This window comes from Lissotriton helveticus, chromosome 12 (genome assembly GCF_964261635.1).
Source record: "Lissotriton helveticus chromosome 12, aLisHel1.1, whole genome shotgun sequence".
Lineage (NCBI taxonomy): Eukaryota > Metazoa > Chordata > Amphibia > Caudata > Salamandridae > Lissotriton > Lissotriton helveticus.
In genome coordinates this window covers 371993900-372020083 of record NC_136073.1, presented here as the reverse complement: position 1 = coordinate 372020083, position 26184 = coordinate 371993900, and the positions used below count along the sequence as shown (strand labels likewise).

Below are 26184 nucleotides of genomic sequence, written 5' to 3'. Positions count from 1 at the left end.
ACTTTCACTCTAGGGCACTGGTAAAACATTGGACCTCACTTCCTGGCTGTGCAAACTATGGTCTCTCTTGGGAATGGAGGTGCTCTTGTGGAGGTTAGTCCTGGGAGGTTCTTCCAATTTGAAACTGTGGGCCCCCTTTATTCGCATCCTTTCCCTGGAGTTTAAGGAATTGACAGGCTCGAAATATCTCTGAATTCTTTGCTTTATCCCAGAGTATTTTCCCCCTGAGAATTGAAGAGGTCTTTATGATACTGGCCGGATAGGGTGCCTCGTTCTATTTGATCGCTGATTGTTTCTTTTTTTGTAATGAGGAAGGAATGGGGGGGGGGGGGCGAGTTAAGTTGTTTTTTTCCCTATTTGTCTTGTTTCTTTTACTGTATGAAATTCTCAGTCCTTTAGTCTGCCGACTCTAGGCCAAAGGCAGTGAAATATATTACCATATGAACGTGGCTGCCCTGAAGAGTTATTGGCGGCAAGCTGTGTGTTTGGACTGTGCTAATAAACAGAGTTGAGCCTAAAAAATAATGGTTGTTTCTATGTGTTGTACATTTAACGGTGCCAAATGTGGCAAAAGGTATGCCCTGTGCCACAATTACATATGACAGGCTTCCAGTCACCCATACATCTCATTGATTCACACACGTGCATACATCCCTTCAGATCATGCACTTAATGACTCACATGGCCGCCCTATCATAGAATCCCTAGTCACAGTATTTTGTTCAAACCATAGTAGCGGGCTCCATGGACATTAGGTTTAAATCAATGAAGCTGGGAGAGGGGGTCTGGTAACAATGCTCAAGATTTTTTACCTTTAGTAGCTCACACCAATTTTCACTGAAGTAGCTCTCATTAAAGAAAAGATTGGAGACCCCTGATCTAGAACATACCTATAAAGCCATTAGGACTGCCCCAACCTTCGTTCGATTTAGGAAAGAGCTGAAGATGCACTCTTTAAAGAACACTACATTATGATGCAGCAAAAGGTCACTTTGGTTACCAAAACCCAGCTAAAACTTAAAATAATGTGTTGACTGCCCATCAATGCCTTTGTCCTTGTTAAAGCACTTCACAACAACTATAAAAGTACCACACATACATTTGATATGGAATTCCTACAACCTACCGAACATCCTGACAAAGTGAGTTAGAGAACCTGGAAATGAAGTATTACTTTCTGCTTGGGTTGAACGGAATAATGCATTAATCATTAAGACAGATTTCAGGAGATTTCTTGAGCAAGGCCAAACACTGCACTTGTCAGGTCTGCACTTGTCAGATGTGCGCAATATAGACTATTGCAAACAATTTACAATCAAAATAGCTTTCTCTCCTCAATATTAGAGGTAACATTTATTTTCATGGTTAATGTAATCTCTAGGATGTAAATACCTTTAAAACTAATTGCAAATTAAAATGCCAATCTGATAGTGATTGCGACTTCCAAAGGGTTAAAAAGTGCACATATATGAAGTGTGGCCTGTGTGAGAAGGGACATAAATGCATACATATGTACAAACTGATCGATTCATACTTAGCACAGCCATGTTTTATATCTTCGTTTTTCCTGGGAGGCATTTTATCTGCAGGCCAATCTTTTGATTCAGAGTTACGGGTCAACCTTCCATTTGCGGAAAACACTCTGTAAGAATAACAATGATATTTTATGCGTGACTGATTAATACAAAAGTGGTAATAAACAAATGAAAACACATTTCATTGGATTGTAACAAAATGTTACTTCCCTTGAACACTTCCTATTCAGCAGTGATATTCCAAAGATTAATGTATGTAAAAAACTGCCTTGTAACACAGAGGATTCGAAATATATTTTGAATGAAGTTACTAATTCTGAAAGCCTTATCAATGTACTCTTTGCAGAACAAGTTCGCAATATAACTTTAAGGAAGCAGGGTCAGCTGCTTTTGGAGGACAAGAATTTGAAAAAGCAAACAGCCCTTTACTCTGAAATGTGTTTGTCTCGTGGGGAGGATGGTCGGCTCCGTAAGGAATCTGAGTCTAGGCAGAGTCTCTGCCAGATAAGGCTTTACCAAAACTAAGTAACTTTTTCCTCTGATAGAGACTTAAAGCCACAGATTCCTTACTTTAGAATAGATTCTGAAGAAATACCTCCCCGGAGGTGGGACAGCCACAGATTTAAACTAGAAAATCCTTTAGGACTGAAACGGGAAAAGTGCTCATCTCACCAGACTGTCCAGGCAGAAGTGCTTCGCAAACGTGTGCAGGGAAGCCCATGTTGCTGCCTGACTGCTATCCAGAACAGGTGCTCCACGAGCCAACGCAGCCTCGGATCTGATGGACTGAGCACACACTCCTTAAGGAGGTTGCTTTTTGGGCAATGCGTAGCAGATTTTGATGCAGAGCACTATCCAGCTCTTTTTGGGTCTAGTGATGGAGTCTCTCCTCTTCTTTAGAGGGATGAAGAGGAGTGTAAAAGGTAGGCAGGGTGATGGGCTGGCCTACATAAAAAGGGAGTTACCAACTTCAGTAGGAAAGATGCCCTAATGCTAAGGACCAGTTTGTCTGGGTAGATGGTAAGGTACGGTAGTTGAGATGTCTGAGCCTGTAGCTCACTGACCCTCCAGATAGATGTTATCCACAGTAAGATTGCAGTTTTTATGTTAAGGGGCCTGATAGGGCAATTAGGAAAGGCCCCTTTTTTCATAGACCCTTCCCCCCCACACACACACTTTTGCCTGATCCCGATGCACTTTGAGATTGGACTAGGTCCCTGCTAATCAGGTTCCCAGTGCCTGTGTTCTTTCCCAAAACTGAACCTTTGTTTCCACAATTGGCACACCTATGGCACACATGTAAGCCCCTGCTAAAAGATACCAGTGGTACCAAGGGTCTTGTGACAAGAGAGGGTATCCAAGGGCTACATCATGTATTGTGCCACGTCAGAGAACCCTCACCAAATACATACCCACTGCCATTGCAGACTGTTTTTGTGCAGCTAAAACTGATGAGTCAACATGGCTCACATTCCTGTGTGCCATGCTTACAAAACATTGCTTGTGGGATAGGCAAGTCATCCTCTAGCAGGCATTACAGCCCTAAGGTAGGGTGCACTATACCACGTGAGGACATAGCTGCTTGAGCAATATGCCCCTACAGCGTCTAAGTCCAGTATCGAACATAGTAAGTGCATTATAGTTTAAAGTTTATTTTATTTAGCACAGTTACTTAAAACCATTGCTACAAAATAACATTACATACTATCAGTTTTTAAAATAATAAAACCAGTTTGCTAAAATCAGTTAAAAAACAATGTAAACTAATTGATCGTTGCAATACATTGGTAAAATAAGCAGTTATTTAGCAGCGTCCAATTTTTGCTTTTCAGCTGTAGTGATGTTCTGTGTAGGTATTTTTTTCTCCACTTGTTTCAAAAATTTAGAAAGCAGCAGTTTAGCTGCGTGTTCTCCGGTGCAAAGCATGCCAGCACAGCCTGCCTCTGTGTGCGAATACCTCTCTGGTTAAAAAGTGGTTTTAAAAGCTGTTTCCTCTCCTGTTAGTTCTTTGCACATGCAGAGAAGGTGCAGCACATCTTCTTGCGCTATACTACACAGGCAGCAGATGGAATCAGATTGGTTTTTCAGCCAATGCGGAAAGTGCTTTGTGCATGGCAGCAGGCCTAATCAGTATTTTAACATTTTTATTTTTGTAAATTTGGCAAACCCCAAAGCTAGATAATTTTGTGCAGCAAAGGAGGAATAGGAGCTCAAGATCATCCAGCTGTGCGCCCTTCTCGATAGTGCTGCCTTGTCTTAAATCCAGGATTGATTCTTTACTATTGTGTTTGTTGCTTTTTTGAGAAGGCAATGACTTGTAGAAGTTACTCAAAGTTCGGTGAGACTTCAAGTGCACAGACTAGTTGCTAAGTATTTTGCCGCTGATGATGATTCTTTCTGTTGTAATTCTGACCACAAATGCCAATTCAGGGTGCCTGGTTTAGATTTCCTTACTTTATGCCAGAGAGGACTATCGCAACTTTTCTTGCAAGGGTCTGTTTTTGTACGCCAAACTCGAGCCTGATCTGTGCTGGAGAGACTTGTGTTGGTAAACCAAAACTTATTCTATACACGTTTGTGACCACAACATCCAGGAGCTTCGAGTCCCTTCCCCTCTGTGCCTTGCTCCCTTAAGTTATTGTAGGTAGGAGTTGTGCCCGTATAACTTCAACCATTGGGGCAAGTGAGAGGCCGTTGAGTTGAGGTTTCTCATTGAGGCAGCTAGGGCTATTCTCTTCCTTTTGATTGTGTCCCTTTGGGGTACAAAGTGCCCACCTTTGTCGATAATCACCCCAAGATATTTATACACTCTAGCTGAGTCTATGCGCGTCTTGCCCCAAAAGCAGACAGGTGTTTTCTTAAAGTTCTTTTTAATTGTCATGGTTTTGGTTTTCTCCAAGTTAATGTTCAAATTGTTTGACTCCGAGTACTCAAAAGTAATATCAAGAAGATGCTGTAGACCCACCTTCGTTTGGCCGATCAAAACGAGGTCGTCAGCGTAAAGTAAGCATGGTAGTGCTAGGTTTCCGATCTTTGGGGAATGTGAATTACTGGCATTTAGTAGTGGGATCATATCGGCAAGAAACAGGTTAAATAATGTCGGGCCAGTACACAGCCTTGCTTGAGGCCTTTTGTTGTTGGGATCTTCCTTGATAGAGTTGGCCCGTCCCCCAGCTTTACTTGAACTCAGGTCCATGTGTGCAACTTAATTAACAGATTTAGCAAAGCCTGGGGTATCCCCCAGCGGCCAGTTTGACCAGAGTCTGTTACGATTTACAGGATCAAAAGCCGCCCGGTAATCGATAAAGCATAAGAATAACTGCATTTATGTGATCTCGGCCTTATCAATTAACAGAGCCATAGCGGTTATGTTTGTTACAGTCCCAAAATATTTTGGAGAAGCCAGTTTGATTTAGGGGGATGATTGAGTTGCCTTCCACCCAAAGTTGCAGTTCATTCAACAAAGTGCCCGCAAAAATGTTTGCCTCATTCTCCAAAAGATGACTAAATGATAGTTCCTAGATTGAGTCTTGTCACCTGATTTAAAGTTTGGCGAAATTATTGAAGTCTGCCAGGATGGAGGGAGTAGGCCGGTCAGTCTTATTTCAATAAACAGAGGGCTGAGTGCTTTTGCCCAATATACTGCATCTTGTTTAAGCACAGGTGGAATTCCATTGGGTCCCGGTGCCCCTTCTTGCCTGCCCTACTTGATGTAGCTTTTGATTGTTTTAATGTAACCATTTGAGGGTATGACTCCCGGTAATTCTCCTTCATACCATTCCTGTGGTATTTCATTTCCCTCATTGGGTTGGTGCTTCAAAGTAGGAGACCACTGTGTTGTGTCCATGCTAGTTTGTGTGTGATAAGATTTTTCATTGATGAAAATGATTTCCAAAGTAGGTCGCTCAGTCTTCCTCGGATATATTAGAAGACCGACCCTCATGCGTTGGATGGGTGAATCTTTTTATTGTCTCCCAGAAACTTGCACTGTCCTTCCTCTTGGAGTCCGCGTTTAGTTTTGCCCATAGGGTATCCTCATTATCTCTCTTGGCCTCCCAAATTGCTTGCTTCAGCTGTGCTTTCTGCCTTCGCAATACAGCTAGTTTTAAGATGCTAGTTGGAGACCGGCGCACCTGTCGCGAAGAATTAATACTATTTTTGATGGATTTTATCTTACTCTTTTGTGGTATGGTGAGGTTAGAGTGGTCTCTATAGCCCTGCTGCAATTAATTGGGGCGGATTAAGATGTTGCCTGGGCATTTGTATAATTTATCCATTTCTCTATTTCATTGTCCCCTTTACTGGATTCAAATAAAGGTTTTGCGGCTTGCCGGAAATTATCTTGCGTCGCATGCATAACTTTTATTTTCCTATAATTAATTGTGGCAGTTATGCCTGGTTGGCCCTTCCATTTCATGAATCTTGGCATATTTTTGCGAAGTATAAGCTCCTGGGGCTGGTGATCAACTTTGTCACTCATACTGAATGAGAAGATTTCATTGAAAAGGGTTAGAGACACAAAGCGTAGAGTTTTTGATTGATCAGCGATAAGTGAATGCGCATGTCACCTATACTTCTGTCATTCGCTGCTCTGAGGTTGAGGTGTTCAAGATCCTCTATAACGCGTTGGCACATTTTTTAGGATTCTGCTGATGAACTGTTGTCTTGTGGCAGGATATTCCATAGCTGGTTATGTATTGATACTTCCTCCACTGATGATTAGCCAAGTAGATGTAAATTAAAGACCCCTGTAAGTATCATATCTGGTGTATTGACCTCACTCATACATAACGCTACAAAGTTGACCAGTTATTGCATCGTTGGATTTCCTATTAGGATGTATATACGTATTTATTATTACTATATCCTTGTGCCCATTCCCTGGTGGCCCATTACAGGTGGAGATTTTTATGGCGATGGATTCTGATGTTGTCAAACCTATATGAACTGAAGTTGTGCAGGTGTTTACATAGATCACCTGCAGGTGTCCTAATCTTGCCCTTTTGAGTGCCGGTGCAAAGAAACATAAATATCCTTGTAGATGTGGTGGATCTGTCATCCATGTCTCCTGAAAAGCAATGATGTGAAATGACTTTTTATAGTTCAAGAAGACACGGTCTGTCAGTTTACTATTTAGCCTGTTGATATTCCATGAGTATACCCGAAACAAATTTACTTCACCTCCTGGCGAATTGTACCTGCTGTTATGTCAATTGTTTCTCACTTGATTGGTGACTGTTTTCGTGGGCCATCTTGGGCACTCAGGGTAGAAATCTTGATGTGAATAATTTGGGCGGTATGTCCCTATATCCGGTGACTGCCTCAAGGTGACCGGCCCCCTTGCCCCTCTCAGTACAGAGATGTTGGTCCGTTCTGTTATCCGTCTATCTGCGTGCCGCTGTGTTAGCGGTGTGGGATAGCCGGGTGTGTTGATAACATTTTATCCTTATGCCCCAGTTTTCAAATATCGATCTTTACAGTAATATTTTTTGTATCCATGTTGTCCGTATGACCTCACCGCCCTGAGGGTTGCCTTGACTGACAAACTCTGCTGAGTCCAAATCTGTTGAGGTTCCCTCCGATAACGAGGGTATATGTGACAATAAACGAAGAATGTTCCCTCGGTTTAATATGTTGTGGGCCTCTCTTGATCTATATACTGGTATAAACTCCAGTATTTTCCTCTTCTTGTTAATGTCCTTCACTTGGTTATCTAATTGGGGCCTGTTAGTGGACTTGTGGTTATTTGTGCTTGCTTGGGCTGGTGGTGTTGCTACTTCTGCCCTAATGTGGTCGCCGAGGGTTATATTTATGGCTAGCCCAGTGCAAAGCAGCCTAGTGCGGGGCAGGTGCTCCATAGCCTCTGCGGAGGCGGGCTTGATTCTTATACTACTGTTTTTGGAACATATAAAGTTAACTATTAGCTCGTCCCCTCAAGCATTATAGACTATGATGGACGGGTAATTATAGACCCTTTCTGTTTGATGATCTGGCTGGGTGGTAGCTCCCCACCGAATTTGGGCAAAGTTATCCTCATGAAATCTGGCAATAAGAGTTAACAACTCCAGAGACATCCCCATCTCTTGAAGTACCAACCAAAGTTTACTACAGGAGACTAGGTCGCAAGCTGATTTAAGATCCACAAAGGCAGCTTAAAGGCTGCCCTTGTTCAAGACCACCGTCTTCCAGTAAAGTATGATCAATCGAAATACCTGGTCGATGGTACTGGTACATGCCCTGAAGCCTGCCTGTAGTGGGGATAAAATATCGGTCTCTACCAACCAATCCTGCACTTTATATAAAACTAAAAGCCCCATTATCTTTTGGAATGCATCTATTAGACTAATGGGCCTATAATTACCAGGCTAGGATTTATCCCACATTTAAAAACAGGGATGATCTCAGCCCCTTTCCAAGAATCAGGAGCTGGAGCACCCTGAGTGATTGCATTAGCCAACATCAAAATGTATTGGTGTGATTTAGATTTTTCAGGCAGAAATATATCAGCCGGGATACCGTCTGGGCCCGGTGCTTTAGCCCCCATAACTTCCCCCAGGGCCATACTAACATCAGCCTCATCAAAAACTGTACCCAAGTAATACCGGCACAGAGGCTTCGCTATCTTCCCCTCGTCTGCACTACATGCATATTGAGGCTTGAAGTGGGTGACTCATTGGTCCTGTGATACATGGTTTTGCAGCTGGGTCGGCTGGCCACCCCTATACCACTTAACTACGTTACAGAACTGTTTAGGGTTTTTATCAACACATGCTAGTTTAAGGTCGTCCTGCCACCTAGTCTCGTCCCAGGATTTGTTAGGCCTTCGCTTGTGCTCTTCGATAATTCTGCCTTAGTAGCCGTACATTGCCGGGATTCCCCTCTTTCATCGTGGCTCCCAGTTGCCTACGCACCTCTTTACATTCCGTATTAAACCACTGCAGGCCTTTCTTAGAATGAGCACCCTTGGCCTTATGGTGTCTGATGAAATGGGTACGTAGCTTGGCCAAAAATATGCAATCACCGACTCTAGGGCCGCTGAATTTGCCACGCATACTTCCAACTCAGTGATCACCCCTTCAACATTCAAGTATATCGAAGCTAGAGCTTCGGGATGCTCAAGTATATTAACCCATTTTAGCATCTCATATTGTTTGTTGGGACCACATCACGAGTAAGCAAATTACTCCCTGGTTGCATATGTTTCCGTTTCGGTAACTAATCAAAGGTCGCACACAGGGGGTATGTGGCACTGATTTCGATGGCCACATTAGACTGCAAATCTAACTTTGGGATTCCCCCAATGCTCATCTTCATCTGCAGTAAAGTCACAATGCCCGGAGGTCAGGGGCTCGAAAGTCACAATAAAATCTCCTGCAATCAGGATATTTGAGCCATGGAAATGAAGGTCTAATAAGTTGTCGAGAGCCACTATAACGTCTGACTTCTTACCCTTTGAGCCCCTGGCGTAGACAGACATCCACAACACCTTGCTGGCCCCACTTCAACCTGACCGTGCGGATATCACTGCTCTGTGTTTCGAGGACCTCGAATAGCTTGGCGCACCCAGATTACCAAACCCCTGAAGGTCGACCCTTACCCACACAAATTGCAGGAATCTAATGGTTTAAATAACCTGAACAATAGAGAGGGTCGGTTAGCCACGTTTCCTGAAAAAGACAGACATGAAAATGTTCAATAAAAGTGAAAATTGGGGGAGGTGACCGTCTTCAATCATGGATGTTTCATGGGTAGTCGGAGGATCTAGCCTTTGGCCATTTGGGCTGTTAGTGGATTCACCATTAAGACCCGGCGATCCTACTGGTAAGGGGGATGCTACCAGAAAGTTACTGACCTGCCACCCGAGATAAAAACAAGAGGGTTGTGTCCCAGAAGAGAATAAAGGAAGGGTTTCCCTATCCAAAGGGAAAACAGAAAGACCATCTAATTGGTTTCGGGCATTAATATACAGTCAATCTTTAGCCTCAAGGGAAGAAGAGCCCCTTAGCTGAGGCAATGTTTATTCTGATGTTCGATGGCACGTGCTGTTTGGTATATAATGCCTAAATTGAACAGAGGAACCCTCTGGGGGACAGGTACTATATTCCAGGGCAAGAAACTGTTCAGCCATATCACCCCCATTACATGTAATCTCGATACAATCTAGTGGTTGAGCTCGAGAGGTGAGTCTGTAGGCCCTTGAAATATCTTCCTGAAATACAGACCGGCAGCCCCTAACAAAGCGTATCCAATGTATGAACTTATTGGTTAAAGAATCAGCATTTTCGGGGCCCTTACTTAAGTCATACATGGGTAAGTTAACCATGTAGACTTTATGCTGCAGAATAGGATTATTCTGGGCAGGCAGTCATACATTTAGATTTTGTGGAGAGCGATGCGTCAGGGGTAATGGGGTGGTTCTAGTGGCAAGTGGATGTGCCAGCCTTGGGAATACACAGTTACTATTTGCCTTGTGTTGACCAAGACTGGGGGCAATTGGGCGATCGGACCTGGGGAGTACTGGCACCACTGTACAAGACATGGCAGCAGTAGCTGGCTGGAAAGAGGATTTATGATTGGGGGCCTTGCCTGCAGTAGGTACCTCACACTTAGGGCAGACCGCGTGACGAGATGTAGGGTCCGTATACACGGGGCGCGAAGGACAGGAGAAGTCATTATTCAATAGCTGATTAACAATGGAGGTGAGGTCCTCAATCATAGTTCTCATATCCTTAACATCTAGTCTAAGAGTATAAATAAGACTTACTGTTTCCTGAGAATCGATAGTAGAGCTTTGGCCTGGCTCTGGGGTATGTGTCTGGGGAGGCAGTGTATGAAGAAGAAGGGGGTGGAGGCACTGGGACTCTGTTTGTGTCCCCCTCAAGCAACTCCTCCAGCGGTGAAAACCTGTTGGAGCACAGGATTTCAGATCCTGACTTTCGTAAGTCACTTCCAGGAGACCTATTTGGGGTTTGACTGATTGCCTGCCCCTCGCTGCAACTGGGTGTCCCTCCAACACATAGATCTGAGCCCCCTTTCCTAGATGGTGTGCGAAACATGGCAGGAATAAGTGATTGGCGGGACATGGTGACATTAATTGTACTAGCAGGTTAGGTGGGGCATTGTGGGGATTTAGCGTTTGCTACGTGAGTGGTTGAATCGACTACTAGTATATCCTCACACTCGCTAATAAGAGTGTCTATCCTGTGTAATATACAGTTACTCCCTGCGTGTTTCTGTGTTTTCATGGCCTTTTTCCCTTTATTATCCCGCCTAATTCCTCCCCCACCACCACTGCCCTCCAGGGATTTCCTTTTCCCCGTTCCAACTCTTCGTTTCAAAATAAACAAATTAAGTCCAGAATTAACTCTTCCCTAGGCTAAGGAGCTAACAGGCCCCCTGATCCCTCATTTTTTAGTCAATGCATAAAGTCCCAATATACAGGGGATCATCCGTTTAGACAGTACTAACTTAACTAACTAGTCCGCAGCAGCCTCCATATGTCCAGCGTCTTTAGGTAAGCTAGGATCCCAATGCCAGTTAAAAGGGGTTGGCCCTGCCCTACGTCTTCCTGGTAATGACTGGCAAGGATGGGCCCGCCCTTGGGCGCGTCCCATGCAGCAGGAGCCCCAAGCTCACTTTATGTGCCTCCGGGCATGTTCCGCGAGTTTCAGCGGCTCCCAGCCGCAAGGCATTATGGGGGATGGAGTCCGCTTGCAGGATGCGGCATAAGGCAGGAGGGTAGAGTCAATGAAGGGCATCCTGCACAGCGGGGGCCCCGAGCTCACTTTATGCGCCTCCAGGCGACGGGAGTACAGATTACATGATACCGGCAAGGTCATCTCTAAAAGATTGACTGAGGTAACACAACTGCTGGTAGATCCGGATCAAAACAGATTTATACCTAGCAGAAACACTAGCCTCAACTTACGGCGCCTTTTCTGATTATTAGAATGGGCGTGCCATTGGGTGAACTGGCATGGATAGCCTCCTTAGATATAGAGAAGGCTTTCGACAGTCTGGTTTGGAATATCAAGACAGGGGACTAGCAAAATATGGCATAGGCCCTAAGTTCATGAAATGGGTTTGATTGCTATATATCAAACCACAGGCCAGGGTAAAAACTGGCCGCTTCATCTCGGATTCATTCAGCATCAAGCGAGGCACCAGACAGGGGTGCCCCCTCTACCCTATTATATTCGCTCTGGCGATGGAACCCCTGGTCTTCGCTCTGTGAAACTGAGTAATGGACTGGGGCATCAAAGTACATAACCTATGGCACATAATATCTATTGCCAACGACAAATTATTCTACATCCAAAACCATCATGCATTGCTAGACGATCTAATGGGACTGCTAGAATCCTTCGGATGGGCCTCCGGCCTCCAAATAAATTGGGAGAAATCCCTTCTGTTCAGATGGTTCCTCAAAGTCTAGAGCAACAGGCGACTTTACCTGCAGCTCCTCTTACCCGGACATATGACTCATTTAAATACCTCGGGGTGCAAATTTATCACTCTCTGGCGAACGTCAAAGAAGGCAAATTGGGGAGAGCAATCGCTGCGGCCCGCTCCTCCATGGCATTCTGGACTGAACTACCTCTGTCAAAAATGGGTCGAATAGCGATATTCAAAAAGCTACTATTACCTCTATTTTATACTATTTTGCGACTATACCATTTCCATTGCCAAACACATTTTTCTGTGAAATGAAGTAAATTCTAACTTCCTTAATCTTGGGCAAATCCAGAGCCCAGGTAGCCCTCACAAAGATTTATGCTCCAACAAGGGAGGGGGATTGGAGGGTCCTAACTATGAGAAATATTAAGCGGCTGCACAATTATAATGGCTGATGAGGGGGTTAGCGAATCATAATATCTCAGAACTGGGGCATTGGTCACACATTGCAACCAGACAACAGTTCTGGAGTGGCTGGGCGGATCAAATGTGACTATCCTAAAGCACCCTGACAATGTCCTAATGTCCACAGCATGCAGCTGCTGGGCCAGATATGTACAGACCACAAAACTACCCATGCCTTATGCTCCAGGCAAGCCTATAGGGCTAACTCCCCAACTCACAAAGGGACAGCCGATGCCTGGAAATGGCAGAATGGTATTCCGCAGGACTCGCAATCTGGGAGGGATCTACTTATCAATTATGGTAATCCCCTGGATCGTTCCTATTATACGCATTACTAACACAACGGTTATCCCAGACATGGGGTACTATACAAGCTGAGCCGAAAAACTCTGACATACTTCAAAAGCTCCAGACGCACGGCAAGGGTAGACAAGCAATTGCTATGCTATATGACTCATTCAAACAGGACACCACAATCCTTATGGGACCCCTCAGGGATTATTGGAATACTGCACTCAAGACCACATTAACTGATAAACAATGGGCGCATGTTTTATCGTACCCCAAATTAATATCAATCAACGCTCGAATCAAATTCACACAATTTAACTACTTACACCATACCTACTTAACCAAACACAGACCAGTGAGGATGTACCAGTGCTCCCATGACATCTGTCCCCGCTGCCGAGGCACCAGAGCCCCGTTCCTACACATGGTGTGGGACTGTCCAAATATACAAACATATTGGCACGAGTTGAGAAACATTCTCTCAGAAGCTACCCAGACATCAGTGATAGCACACGGGCTGCACTTCCTTTTGGGTATCACCAAGCGCACCTCTAGGAAGAAAAATATTAATACATTTATTGACTTCGTACTTGGACTGGCCAAACGTAGATAGGCCATGATGTGGAAATCGAGCCAACCACCATGCACACGAACATGGCTCACAGTTCTTAAGACTGAGCTAATCTCAGAACACTCACAATTACAGGATACTGCGCATACACAAAATATAGGCGCTAATACCCCAGAGTGGCAGAAATACTTAACGTATGTAGAAACAAAATTCCAGCAATACGGACACAACAGCATCGCTCCACACAACTGACTCCACTCTGCAACATCCCGCTATAGACCTCCTTCTCAACCAATCCCAATCAGGACTATCACAGTTACATGTGCAAATACAACTGGTCAAAGGCCTTGCGCGCCTTCCCGAGCACAATTATCTTAAGATCTAGCACCCCCTCCCATGCACACACCGTCATATCCATCAGGTGATCCATCATGCAATTCATTGCAACGTATTGAGCACATCAGGGTAAATTAAATAATAGGGACAGTTTCATAAATACATAGGGCATATACTGTTAATAAAATTATTTCTATGTTTTAAGATTGTCACTGAACAATATGGACACAGTAGGTCCGCAATATGTTAGCACATATTTGCATATATTTTAAGATTGTGTAAATCTGAATCTATGTACTAAATGTCATACCTCAATGCATGTACATCCTTAAACTGCTAAGTTATCCAAATATGGTAAATTGAAAATCAAACATTACATGAAAAAAAAGTTTACGCTCTCTGCTGCGAACCATGAAGCTGCATAGAAGGATGCCACTGCCAGAGTGGCAGAGCTTTTTTTTTTATTTTAGGCGTTTCCAAACCACTGGCACTCTTGAGCGCTAGGTAGACCTTTGTATCTAAGGATGGCAGAGGCAGCAGATCAGCTGCCTCGTATGGTCATAATCATCATGGAAGACTGGATACCAGCATTTGGTTAGGGTCAGAACCTGACCAAAATATGTTCTCCGCAGTCGTCAATAAAGTTGGAACTGCATGGGCTGTGGCAGTTCTTTGTTGCGGACCTTCTCTGCAAGTCTCTGAGTTTCCCTATGGAAAATTGCTTTGGTGTTTAGATGTTCCTGTAGTCAAGGCACACAAGAGGTGAATGCAGACTGCCTACACAGTACCAGCATCCGGTTGACTCCTGGTTTCAGAACTTCTGAGTAGCAAATCATATAGAAGAGGCAGCAGTGGGTCCAGACATGGACTAGGACCATCTTGAGGCACCTGAGTAGGTGGCTTCACATGAGAGGCTCCAAAGAGAGTGATATCCATAAGCTTGGGCTCCAAGGAGGGCTCAGCAGGAGTGCATCGAGGTGACCTATCTCATCTTGAATCGCAGATCGTTCTCTTCTTATGACTTCCCCCTCTTTTCTTTCAGGGTAACTTGAAAAAGGAATGGCATGCAGCTTGGAGAGGTACCTCAACTGGATTAGAGTTCTCGTCACAGATATGGGCTATTAAAAGTTTGGCAGTTCAGTGTATGAGGCCACCTCTGTTGCACAACCTAGGTTAATGCTTCGACCCAAACACTAAAGTCAAAATTCATGAGGGTCTGAAAGACATCTGGCCATTACACAGCCAACAAGTTTAAACACCTGACTACTTTGACAGTGATATTGGATTAGTTACTTACCTGTAATCCTAGTTCACTTCCAGGGGTATCCTCATCAAAGTCATAAGCATTAGAATATTCCCACCCATGCGCGGGACCCCGGAAACACTATATTATATGTGAGATACACATATATATATATATATATATATATATATATATATATATATATATATAAACACCAAAACACCAAAATCCCACAGAGACTCCATGGAAAGCAGGCACGGACACGAAGTGGCATTGGATTCGGTATTTATTTTTCAGTGCAGGCTGCCCTCAATCCCAAGCACAAGGAGAGACGCGTTTCAGCCTTCAAGAGGCCTTTGTCAATCTAGTTTGGCAATACATAACACATTCGTTAAATAGCCCATCCCACTGACCTAATTGCTAAACATGGAAGACATACTATAGCGCATGTATTTCCCATTGCAGCTTAAATGCAACATGCTCACGCTGTCTGAAGCTTTTCATAAACATAAATGTAGGTAAGATGCAACATAATTATGTATAGTGTGCACAATGCATTACCCAAAGTTGCTAAGTTACCAGTAAAGCAGACAAAATATGTGATGAAGCATGTATGACAATTTAAAACACTGCTCAGTGGGATAAAAACGGGCACTTCAAACTGTTCAGCCAAACTAACATCCTGTGTAGCCAATATATTATAAAAATTATCACAAACTAATTTAAAACTGCTGCCACACATACTGAATAGTAGTCCATAATGACTGTCCATCGTCCCGATAGCTCATATGAGCTCTTGTCAGTTCCACCACAGCACAAACTCAGACCCAGTCCGGGAAGGAGAAGTGATCTCTGCCCTATTATTGCCAGAAGCTGCTGCGTGGAGCCCTGGGCCCAGTGAGCTTTCTTCGTACATGAAATAACATATTTACATCGTTAAGAAAATATTGCTCCAGAGTTAATACTGACTGAAGCTTGAAACCCCTTTAGGACTGCAAATCCCACAATGCAGCAACTTACTCTATTAAATGCAGGCAATTTAGAATTCCTGATATTGTTATAAGGCCAGTGTCAATGTGGCGTTTTACATCTGGGCAAGGACAAGAAATATCCAAAGGACAAAAACGGCAAGCATAAAAATGTTTAAATGGCACAACCTCGAGATTGAGAGGGACCCATCTGCAAATTCAATAATGCCATCACCACCTCACCACATCGGCGTTGTAGCGTCAGCGGTGCCCAGTTACCAGTATGAGCCAGTACTCCAGGCAAGGCATTTCTTGTCAGCGATATATATATAAAAACTAGCAATTGCAGCCAAATTCACAATAGCGCTGGATTATGCTGTAAAGAATTTCCACCATACATGAAACATATGCATTAGAAACATGAAAAACAACACCAAAGATTGTTTTGAAACTGTTTTAATGCTGAAAAAGCAGTAGAAATTTTTATTTATATCCTGAAAGCATAGAAAGCTCCAAGGCTGCATTGCAAACACACAGTCTAAAAAGACTGAAAAGCTAACCTGTAGCTGCATGCTACAAAAAACTGACACCGTGCCTTTAAGGCACTCATGACCCCCAGTATCCCATCATGCCTCAGGGGTCACAGTTGGGTCAGTTGTTCTTTTCGGAGACTGAAAAACCATGGAAACAAATAGGTTAACAATATCTTCAAATTAATAAAGATCCTTTGCCCGGGGAGGCGGGAGGGTTGCTTATGACTTTGATGAGGATACCCCTGGAAGAGAACTAGGATTACAGGTAAGTAACTAATCCTTCTCTTCCACGGGATCCTCATCAATAGTCATAAGCATTAGAATAGAATAGCGAGCCTCACCTCATCTCCTTGCGGGCAGAGGAGTAACAATACAGTAATAACATTACTAAGCCTAGAAAAACTAAGCTTGTACAGGCCACAGGCTACCCAAATAGATTCCTCAAAGAGGCTTGTCCTACTTGAGTATCAGTCCTGAAATCAGATTCTAGACAGTACTGCCTTGTAAAGGTATGAACTGATCTCCAGGTTGCAGCCTTGCAAATCTCTGACATAGGGACATCATGCAGGAAAGCTACTGTGGCCGCTTTCCCCCTAGTAGAGTGTGCTTTAGGTGACAAAAGTAAGGGCTTACCTGCAAGCTGATAAACCAATTTAATACAGGAGACAATCCATCTGGAGATGGATCTCTTGGCAGCTGGAAAGCCCGTTCTCAGCGGACCATAGTTGATAAACAATTGGTCCATCTTCCTACTCTCTTTGGTCTTTTCCAAATAAAATTTAAGCACTCTTTTGAGATCTAAAGAGTGCAGCGATCGCTCAGCCGGGGTCGTAGGGTTTGGAAAAAAAAGTAGTAAGAGAAATAGACTGATTTATATCAAAATCAGAGACGACCTTAGGTAAAAAGGATGGATGTGCCCTTAAGACTACTCTGTTGTGATGGAAAACAGTGTAGGGTTCTTTTGTACACAGCACTTGTATCTCATTTACTCTGCGCGCTGATGTAATTGCAACTAGAAAAGCGGCCTTCCACGATAGGTGTTGCAAGGAAGTTCTGTGGATGGGTTCAAAGGGGGGGGGCATCAACTTAGACAACACTAGGTTTAATTCCCACGGAGGAGAAGGGGTTCTAACAGGGGGGTACACTTTCTTCAACCCCTGTAAGAAGTCCTTGACCACCTCCATCTGGAAGAAGGAGGGCTGAGTAGGAGACTTCCTATAAGCCGTAATGGCCGAGAGGTGCACCCTGATCGAAGTATATTTAAGACCAGATCTTGCTAGGTACAGCAGGTAAGGCAGAATCACATCCTCCTGTGCGGATGAGGGATCAAAGTGACGTTCTCTGCACCAAAGAAAAAACCTCTTCCACTTAAACACATAAGACGTTCTTGTGGAGGGTCGTTTCGCTTCCTTTAAAATATGCATACAATCAGGCGTCAAATTTAAATGTCCGTATTGTAGGACCTCAGGAGCCATGCTGTTAAGTGTAGTGAGGGAAGGTTGGGATGAAGAATCCCCCCCCCCATCTTGGTCAGCAGGTCCAGCCTGCAGGGCAGTCTCCTGGGTGGAAGCACCGATACCTGTAGAAGGTCCGGGTACCACTACTGCCGAGGCCAGTCTGGGGCTACCAGGATCATGGTCATGTTGGATCTGATGAGCTTGGACACCACCTTCGGAATCAGGGGCAGAGGAGGAAATGCGTAAGCAAATGTCCCCGACCAGTCCATCAAAAGGGCATTCCCCCTTGTCCCTGGACGGCGGAATCTGGACGCGAAGGCGTAGCATTTTGAGTTTTCGTCGTCCGCGAACAGATCTATTTCTGGACGACCCCAGCGATGGAAGAGGTCTGCCAACACCTCGTCGTGCAGCACCCAGTCTGGCTGATCTTCGAAGTGCCTGCTGAGTGCGTCGGCCTTGATATTTAGCTCTCCTGGGCGATGCACCACTACTACTGTGAGGTTCTGGGCGAGCAGCCAGTGCCAGATGGCTTGTGCTTCCAGAGAGAGAGGACGGGACTGAGTTCTGCCCTGCTTGTTCAGGTAGAACATGGTCGTCGTGTTGTCCGTTTGGATCAGGACTGAGTGTGATTCGAGTGCAAGAAGGAAGGACTTCAGAGCCAGATGGACTGCTCGAAGCTCCAGCATGTTGATATGGTAGGTCTGTTCTTTTGCTGACCACCTTCCTTGAATCTGTAGACACCCCATGTGTGCTCCCCAGCCTTGGAGAGACGCGTCTGTGACTATAGACTGTCGGGAGAGGTTGGTGAAAAGACACTCCCACCAGAAGGTTGCGAGGGTGAGTCCACCATTTGATGGAGGTCTTCGTCACCTGGGAAAGATTGATCCGGTCTTCCCAGCGCCCTGTCGACTGATCCCATTGATCCTTCAGAGCCTGCTGCAAAGGTCGCATCCTCAGCCTGGCGTGAGGAATCAGGAAGATGCAGGACGCCATGGAACCCAGCAGAGACGCTACTTGACGTGCTGTTGGATTCTGGGACTGTAGTAGAACTCTGCACTTCTTCTGCATAGAAAATAGTCTCTCCTCCGAAGGATACGCTTTTCTCAATTTTGTATCCAGAACGGAGCGCAGGTAGTGAATGGATTGGGTTGGTAGTTGTACTGACTTCTCTATGTTGACATGGAGGCCGACCCTGTGCAATTGTAGCAGGCAAAGGTGGAAGTCGTTCTCTACCTGTTGAGGAGATGGGCCTTTTAGGAGCCAGTCGTCTAGGTAGGGATAGACGAAAAGTCCTCTTGTGTGCAGGCAGGCTGCCACCACTGCCATGCATTTGGTGAAGACTCTCGGCGCTGACTTTAGCCCGAAAGACAGGACCCTGTACTGGTAGTGTTTGCTGCCCACCAGAAACCTTAAGAACTTCCGATGTCGCATGGCAATTGGAATGTGGAAGTAGGCATCTTGCAAGTCCATCGAACACATCCAATCTCCTACTTGCAGATGTGGACATATTTGGTGAAGAGCAAGCATGCGGAACTTCTCCTTGACTATGTTCTTGTTCAGAACACGAAGATCCAGGATGGGCCGGAACTTGTTTTCCTGATCCTTTTTGGGGACAAGAAAGTATCTGGAGTAGACTCCTTTTCCCCTTTGTGAGGAAGGCACCTCTTCTATAGCTCGTTTTTGGAGAAGAGCCTTCGCCTCTTTTCGGAGCAGATCGAGTTGGTGTGGACGAGATTTCTTTGGGGGAATGTCCTGTTGAGGCGCACGGAAACGAAGAGCATATCCATTGCGCAGTCTATTCAGCACCCACCGATCGTTCGTGATGCTGCCCCACTCTGCCAGATGTTTTGAAACACTTCCTCCCACTGGAGTGGACAACGGCGCCAGAGGAAGCCAGTGCTCATTGTTTTCCTCCTCTCGTCGAGGTAGAGGACTGCTGGTGACCACCTCTACTTTGGCCGGCTTTACCACCCCGAAACTGGGTCTTGCCCTGGGTCTTATTTTGGGACCACTGAGGGGTTTGAACCCTCTTTTGAGCCCCTCTGCCTTTGTTGGTCTTGAAACGGCGTTTAAACTCTCTTTTTTTCTAAGCCAACTGCCTTGACGTTGTCGAGCTCGGCTTTCATCCGACTCATCTCGTCGCCTGTGTGCTGGCCAAAGAGAGATGATCCGGTAAACGGGACGTTCAGAATGCGCTGTTGCGCATCGGGCTTGAGGCCTGTCAGGCGCAGCCACGATGAACGTCTGGCACATACTCAGTGGGCATATGAATGCCCCACCAGTATTGCTCCATCTGCAGCAGTGCTAATTATCTGGTCAGCCACCAGACTTCCTTCCGTCAGGGTCTCCTCGAAGTGTTGGTGATCCTCCTTAGGCAATTTTGATTTAAAACGCTCCATTGAGTCCCATAAGGCTCTATCGTACCTGCCTAAAAGCGCAGCCGCGCTAGAAACCTTCAGCGTTAAAGCGGCAGAATTGCAGACCTTGCGGCCCCACGAGTCTTGCAACTTGCTGTCCTTATAAGGAGGAGTTGAGGAGGAGGGAGAGACTGAGTGGGTTTTTCGTGCTGCCGCCACGACTACTGAGTCGGCGGGCGGGTCCGCTTTCACAACGATCGGGTCAGACGGTGCGGCCTTATACTTTTTTTGGATGCGAACCGGCACCGCTTTTACCGATGCTGGAGCCAGGAACACATCATTGACAGGATCCATAATCCCTGGGACCAACGGTAGCACTGGACGAGACCCCGACTTTTGGTGAAGAGTCTCAAAGATCACGGTCGTGGAGACCTGTGGCACAGACAGCTCGATGTTTAATTTCAGTGCACCCCTCTGTAGTACATCATGATAGGTGTTGATATCGTCCACCGGGGAAACCCTAGAGACAGGGCTATCAACCAAAGTGGGGGAGTAATCCCGTATGGAAGAGCGGGTAGAAGGGGTAGGAGAAGTAGTTGGTGTTCGAGCTCTCCTTTCGCGAAATCTTCTGGCGGGTTCCTCCAGTCTAGGGGAACGAGTGTGCCTCCTCTCGTGAGACCTCCCTGAGCGTTCTACTCGTGCAGGGGAACGAGATGCAGCTAGCCTCACAGGCGATCTTTCTCTGTGCCTGGGACGGCTGCGACTGTCCACTTCCTCGACCAGTCTTTGCAGAGGAGATCTGTGTACTGGGCTGACATATTCCTGCAGCCGTCTTGTAGCCCCTGAGTCTCGCCAACTATGCAGAGGCATATACCATCTGGGAGACAACTGCACATCATCAGTGGGAGGTCTGCGGGCAGGACTTCTAGATCCAGGACTTCTGGATCTTGACGGGGATCTAGAAGAGCCAGAAGAGTGACGGGAGGCTGATTCAGTCACTTGGATCACTGAACCATCCCTGGATCTCGTAGCCGAGTGTTCATGGTGTCTCGACGTCGACCTGGACCGTTCATGGTGCCTCGACGTTGAATGCTCTGAATGCGCATGCCTCTAATCCGAGCGATGACGACCTCTCGACGCCGACCGGCTCTGCTCCGCCGTCGACGGAGTCCTTTCCTTCGATGCCGACTCTCTCTGTGGCGCCGGTGGATCAGGCAATCTCGACGTCGTATGCCTCGAGGGCGAATGACGTGAGGAATGATGGTCTCTCTACGTCGAGCGGCGTTGTGTGGCCGACGAAGGAGCTTCTTCTCTTAACGTCAAATGTCTACGTGACGTCGGCGGAGGGGTATTGGTCGCCCTCGACGCCGAACGTCGACGCAAAGTCGACGAAGATCTCCTCCTCGACGCCAAACGACGCCTGGTTGTCGACGGCGGAGGACTTGAGGCTCTCGACGTTGGTTGCTTAGCCTGCGACGACAGAGGTGAGCCAGCTCTCGACGCCGAACGTCGTGACGACGACGAAGGCGGAGGCTCCTTACCCCTCGACGCCGATCGTCACCTGGTTGACGTCAGCGGAGTCGCACTTCGACGCCGGTCGTCGCCTGGTTGACGAGGGCGGAGGTGTAACGCCCCTCGACGGCGATCGTCGCCGGGTTGATGACGGCGGAGGGGTCTTATCTCTCGACGCCGATCGTCGCCGAGTTGACGATGGCGGAGGGTCTGGACATCTCGACGATGACATACCTGTTCTTCTCGACGGCGAGCCCGCCGTCGACGGTGATAAACGTAGTTTTTTCGAAGAATTACCCACCGGTTGCTCCTTTCTCAGCGCCGAGCCCGACGCTGAAGCTGCAGGACGAGAAGACTCGCCCGTTGAAGGTTCTCTGGACCTCTTCTTGGCTGGGGACCTCTCTCTAGAAGACCTATGGGCTAGGCCATAGACTTGAATTCTCTCCCTGTCTTTCAATGTTCTTGCTGACAGGGACTCACAGTGAGGGCAGGTCCTTGGGTCATGGTCTTCAGGTAGGCAAAGGATGCATACCTCATGGCTGTCCATCTTTGCCTTCTTCTTGCCACAAGAAGGGCATTTGTCAAAAAGGGAAGGCATATCAAGATGAAAATGCCAACCAACAAGAGAAAACCTACTTGACTAGTTGAAAAACGTCGAAGTGAGGTTAAAAATGTAGAAAACAGAGAGAATTTTCTGTCAGAAACAGAAAAAGAGTGGAGCTGTGTAACCAGGATCCTTCCTGAAGGAGCCGGAAAGAACAACTGACCCAACTGTCACCCCTGAGGCATGATGGGATACTGGGGGTCATGAGTGCCTTAAAGGCACGGCTTCAGTTTTTTGTAGCATGCAGCTATAGGTTAGCTTTTCAGTCTTTTTAGACTGTGTGTTTGAAATGCAGCCTGGGAGCTTTCTATGCGTTCAGGATATAATAAGAATTTCTACTGCTTTTTCAGCATTAAAACAATCTTTGGTGTTGTTTTTCATGTTTCTAATGCATATGTTTCATGTATGGTGGAAATTCTTTACAGCATAATCCAGCTCTATTGTGCATTTGGCTGCAATTGCTTGTGTATATATATATATATATATATTCACTGAAAAAACCATAGGTTTGACACCAGTTATAATTAGCTGGAAATGTTACTGACATTAAACCATTGAAATTCCCACGTTATAGTTAGTTGGACTCACTATAACTTGCGCGCCTGCAATGCACTGCTGATGACGTCACATATTACATCACTCATGACATGGTCAGTGACATCACTCATGACATCACTGATGACACCATCCAGTGAATGTGTGTCTTTCTGAAAAATAAATATGTTTTATTTATGTATATGTAAAGGTCGATGGAAGAATAAATGTTTAAATAAGTGTCTTAATGGATTTTTTTTTTAAAAAAATGATTGGTTAACTGGCTTATTAAGTATATCTTAGTGAATACATATATTAGCGAGTATTGTTTAAATATTTAAATGTTTGTATCAGTGTTTCACTTTGTGTACAAGTGGCTGCATGGGTTGGTGAGTAGCTACATGTGTGTGTATATGGGTTATTAGATGTTTTTTTTAGTATCAGTATGAGTGTCTGTATGGTTTGGTGGGGGTGTTACTTAGCACATAGATGCATCAATGACTGACTCACTGTTTGTATGTGTTTTGAAGACAGCATATGTGCAGGACTGTATGGGTGGATGAGTGTGTATATGTGTGTGTTAGTGAGTGAATGACTGTCTCACTAGTGTCTTTATCAGTAACTACATATGTTTTAATCTAGTATATGTGAGTATTGATGTATATAAGTGAGTATATGTGAGAGTGAGAGATTGAAAGAGTTCTTGTTTAAATAAGTATGTGTTTCTATATGTGATTGTTTAAGAGAGTAAGTATGTGTAAGTTTCCTTAGAAGTAAGGTGGTAGTGTGTGTATAGCTGTATATGCAAATAAATGGATGTTCAATAGTTTATTTGCATGTGTGATTATGTGTGTGAGTAACTTTTGGATGACTGTCGGTGTGTAACAGGATGTATAGGTGTTTCACTACATATGATGAGTGAATATATGTATGAGTGACTATATAGAACTGTTGGTGAATGAGTGGATGTGTATATAGATGGTGGTATTACTGAATTGGTTGTTTTAACTGGTATGGGTATCTCTATTTTTTTGAAAATGTTAGTTTCTATTTTTGAATATGTGTTTCAAGGGTTACATTACACTGAAATGAGGTCTGTCACTCTGTCACAAGGATGGTGTCATCAGTGATGTCATGAGTGATGTCACTGACCATGTCATGAGTGATGTAATATGACACGTCATCAGCAGTGCATTGCAGGCGCGCAAGTTATAGTGAGTCCAACTAACTATAACGTGGGAATTTCAATGGTTTTATGCCAGTAAAATTTCCAGCTAACTATAACTGGTGTAAAACCTATGGTTTTTTTAGTGAATTTAATACGTTTTTTAAATGCTAATTCCTAACTATAACTGGTGTGAAACATATGGTTTTTTCAGTGAATTTCATAGGTTTTTTAAATGCTAATTCCTAACTATATAAGGCCTGAAACCTATGTTTTTTTCAGTGAATTTCAACGTTTTTTTAATGCTAATTCCTAACTATATAAGACCTGAAAGCCCACCAGGAATCTCCAGTATGCGCCAGGGGACTGCATTGCAGAGAGGTGTAATGAAGCCATGCCCCTTTTTACACCTCTCTGCATCGCAGCCCCCGTGCATGTTTGAAGAGGGGGAACTAATTCCCCTTGCATACTGGGGGCCCCTGGGGGCCAACTAGCCCACCTGGAACCTCCAGTATGCGCCAGGGGGCTGCATTGCAGAGGTGTAATGAGGCTATGCCCCTTGTTACACCTCTCTGAAACGCAGCCCCCTGCTGCGTTTGCAGAGGGGGAACTAATTCCCCTTGCATACTGGGGGTCCCTGGGGGCCAACTAGCCCACCATGAGCCTCCAGTATGCGCCAGGGGGCTGCATTGCAGAGAGGTGTAATGAGGCCACACCCTTTTTTACAGCTCTCTGCAACGCAGCCCCCGTGCATGTTTGAAGAGGGGAAAATAATTCCCCTTGCATACTAGGGGCCCCTTGGCCAACTAGCCCACTTGGAACCTCCAGTACGCGCCAGGGGGCTGCATTGCACAGAGGTGTAATGAGGCTATGCCCCTTTTTACACCTCTCTGCAACGCAGGCCACTGGCGCGTTTGCAGAGGGGGGACTAATTCCCCTTGCATACTGGGGGTCCCTGGGTCATATCTGCCCAAACATCGATATTCCGAACGATTGAAAATGACTTTTCTTGAGACACATTTGGATTTGGATTATCATGTCCTATACTTTGGAATTTTTGAAAGACTGACTTTGAGGATGCTATAAATTACTCAAGTCTGCCCGAATTGTGTGGGTAAAATTGATACCTAGTCACTTTGAATAAGAATGTACTTACGTCTCGTCTAACATTTGGAAGAAATATCTAGTTATATGACAACAGGATACCGACATAACTTGAAGGAAATAAGAACGCCCTGAAGAAGTTCTGTTGTACAGAACGAAACGTTTCGGCTGGCTGTGGTACATAAACTTAAGGAAAATAAAAGCATTTGAATATACACCAAGATTCAGCGCTTCAATAAGGACTCGAAGTGATATGATTTGATTGGACTTATCGTGCAAGTGGTGCTGTGCCAAACTTTGGAATATTCTCCACTACTCTCTACTACTCACTCTCTCCTACTCCACTACTCTCAAATACTCATTCTCTACTACTCTCTACTACTCACTCTCTACTACTCACTCTCTACTACTCACTCTCTACTACTCACTCTCTACTACTCACTCTCTACTACTCACTCTCTACTACTCACTCTCTACTACTCACTCTCTACTACTCACTCTCTACTACTCACTCTCTACTACTCACTCTCTACTACTCACTCTCTACTACTCACTCTCTACTACTCACTCTCTACTACTCACTCTCTACTACTCACTCTCTACTACTCACTCTCTACTACTCACTCTCTACTACTCACTCTTTACTGCTCACTCTACTGCTCCCTCTACTACTCCCTCTACTACTCCCTCTCTACTACTCACTCTCTACTACTCACTCTCTACTATTCACTCTACTATTCACTCTACTATTCACTCTACTATTCACTCTACTATTCACTCTACTATTCACTCTACTATTCACTCTACTATTCACTCTACTATTCACTCTACTACTCTCTACTACTCACTCTCTGCTACTCTCTCTACTGCTCTCTACTACTCACTCTCTACTCTCTATTACTCACTCTCTACTCTCTACCTCTCTCTACTTCTCTCTCTACTAGTCTCTACCTCTCTACCGCTACCTCTCTACCTCTACCTCTCTACCTCTACACCTCTACCTCTCTCTACACGCACACACATATATATGCATATATATGCATATGCATTTATATATATGTATGTGTATGTATATATATATATATATATATATATATATATACATACATATATA

The 26184-nt window shown here is 45.0% G+C and overlaps 1 protein-coding gene across 4 annotated transcripts in view; it reads right to left on the bottom strand.

The window, feature by feature from the left end:
* TDRD12 (tudor domain containing 12) overlaps positions 1–26184 on the bottom strand; it is a 3388409-nt gene that overhangs the window by 2177524 nt on the left and 1184701 nt on the right. For all 4 annotated transcript variants that reach the window (XM_078668261.1, XM_078668260.1, XM_078668262.1 and 1 more), the window contains one exon: positions 1535–1642. In XM_078668261.1, coding sequence (XP_078524387.1) covers positions 1535–1642 — 108 coding nt within the window. The remainder of the gene's footprint in view (positions 1–1534; positions 1643–26184) is intronic.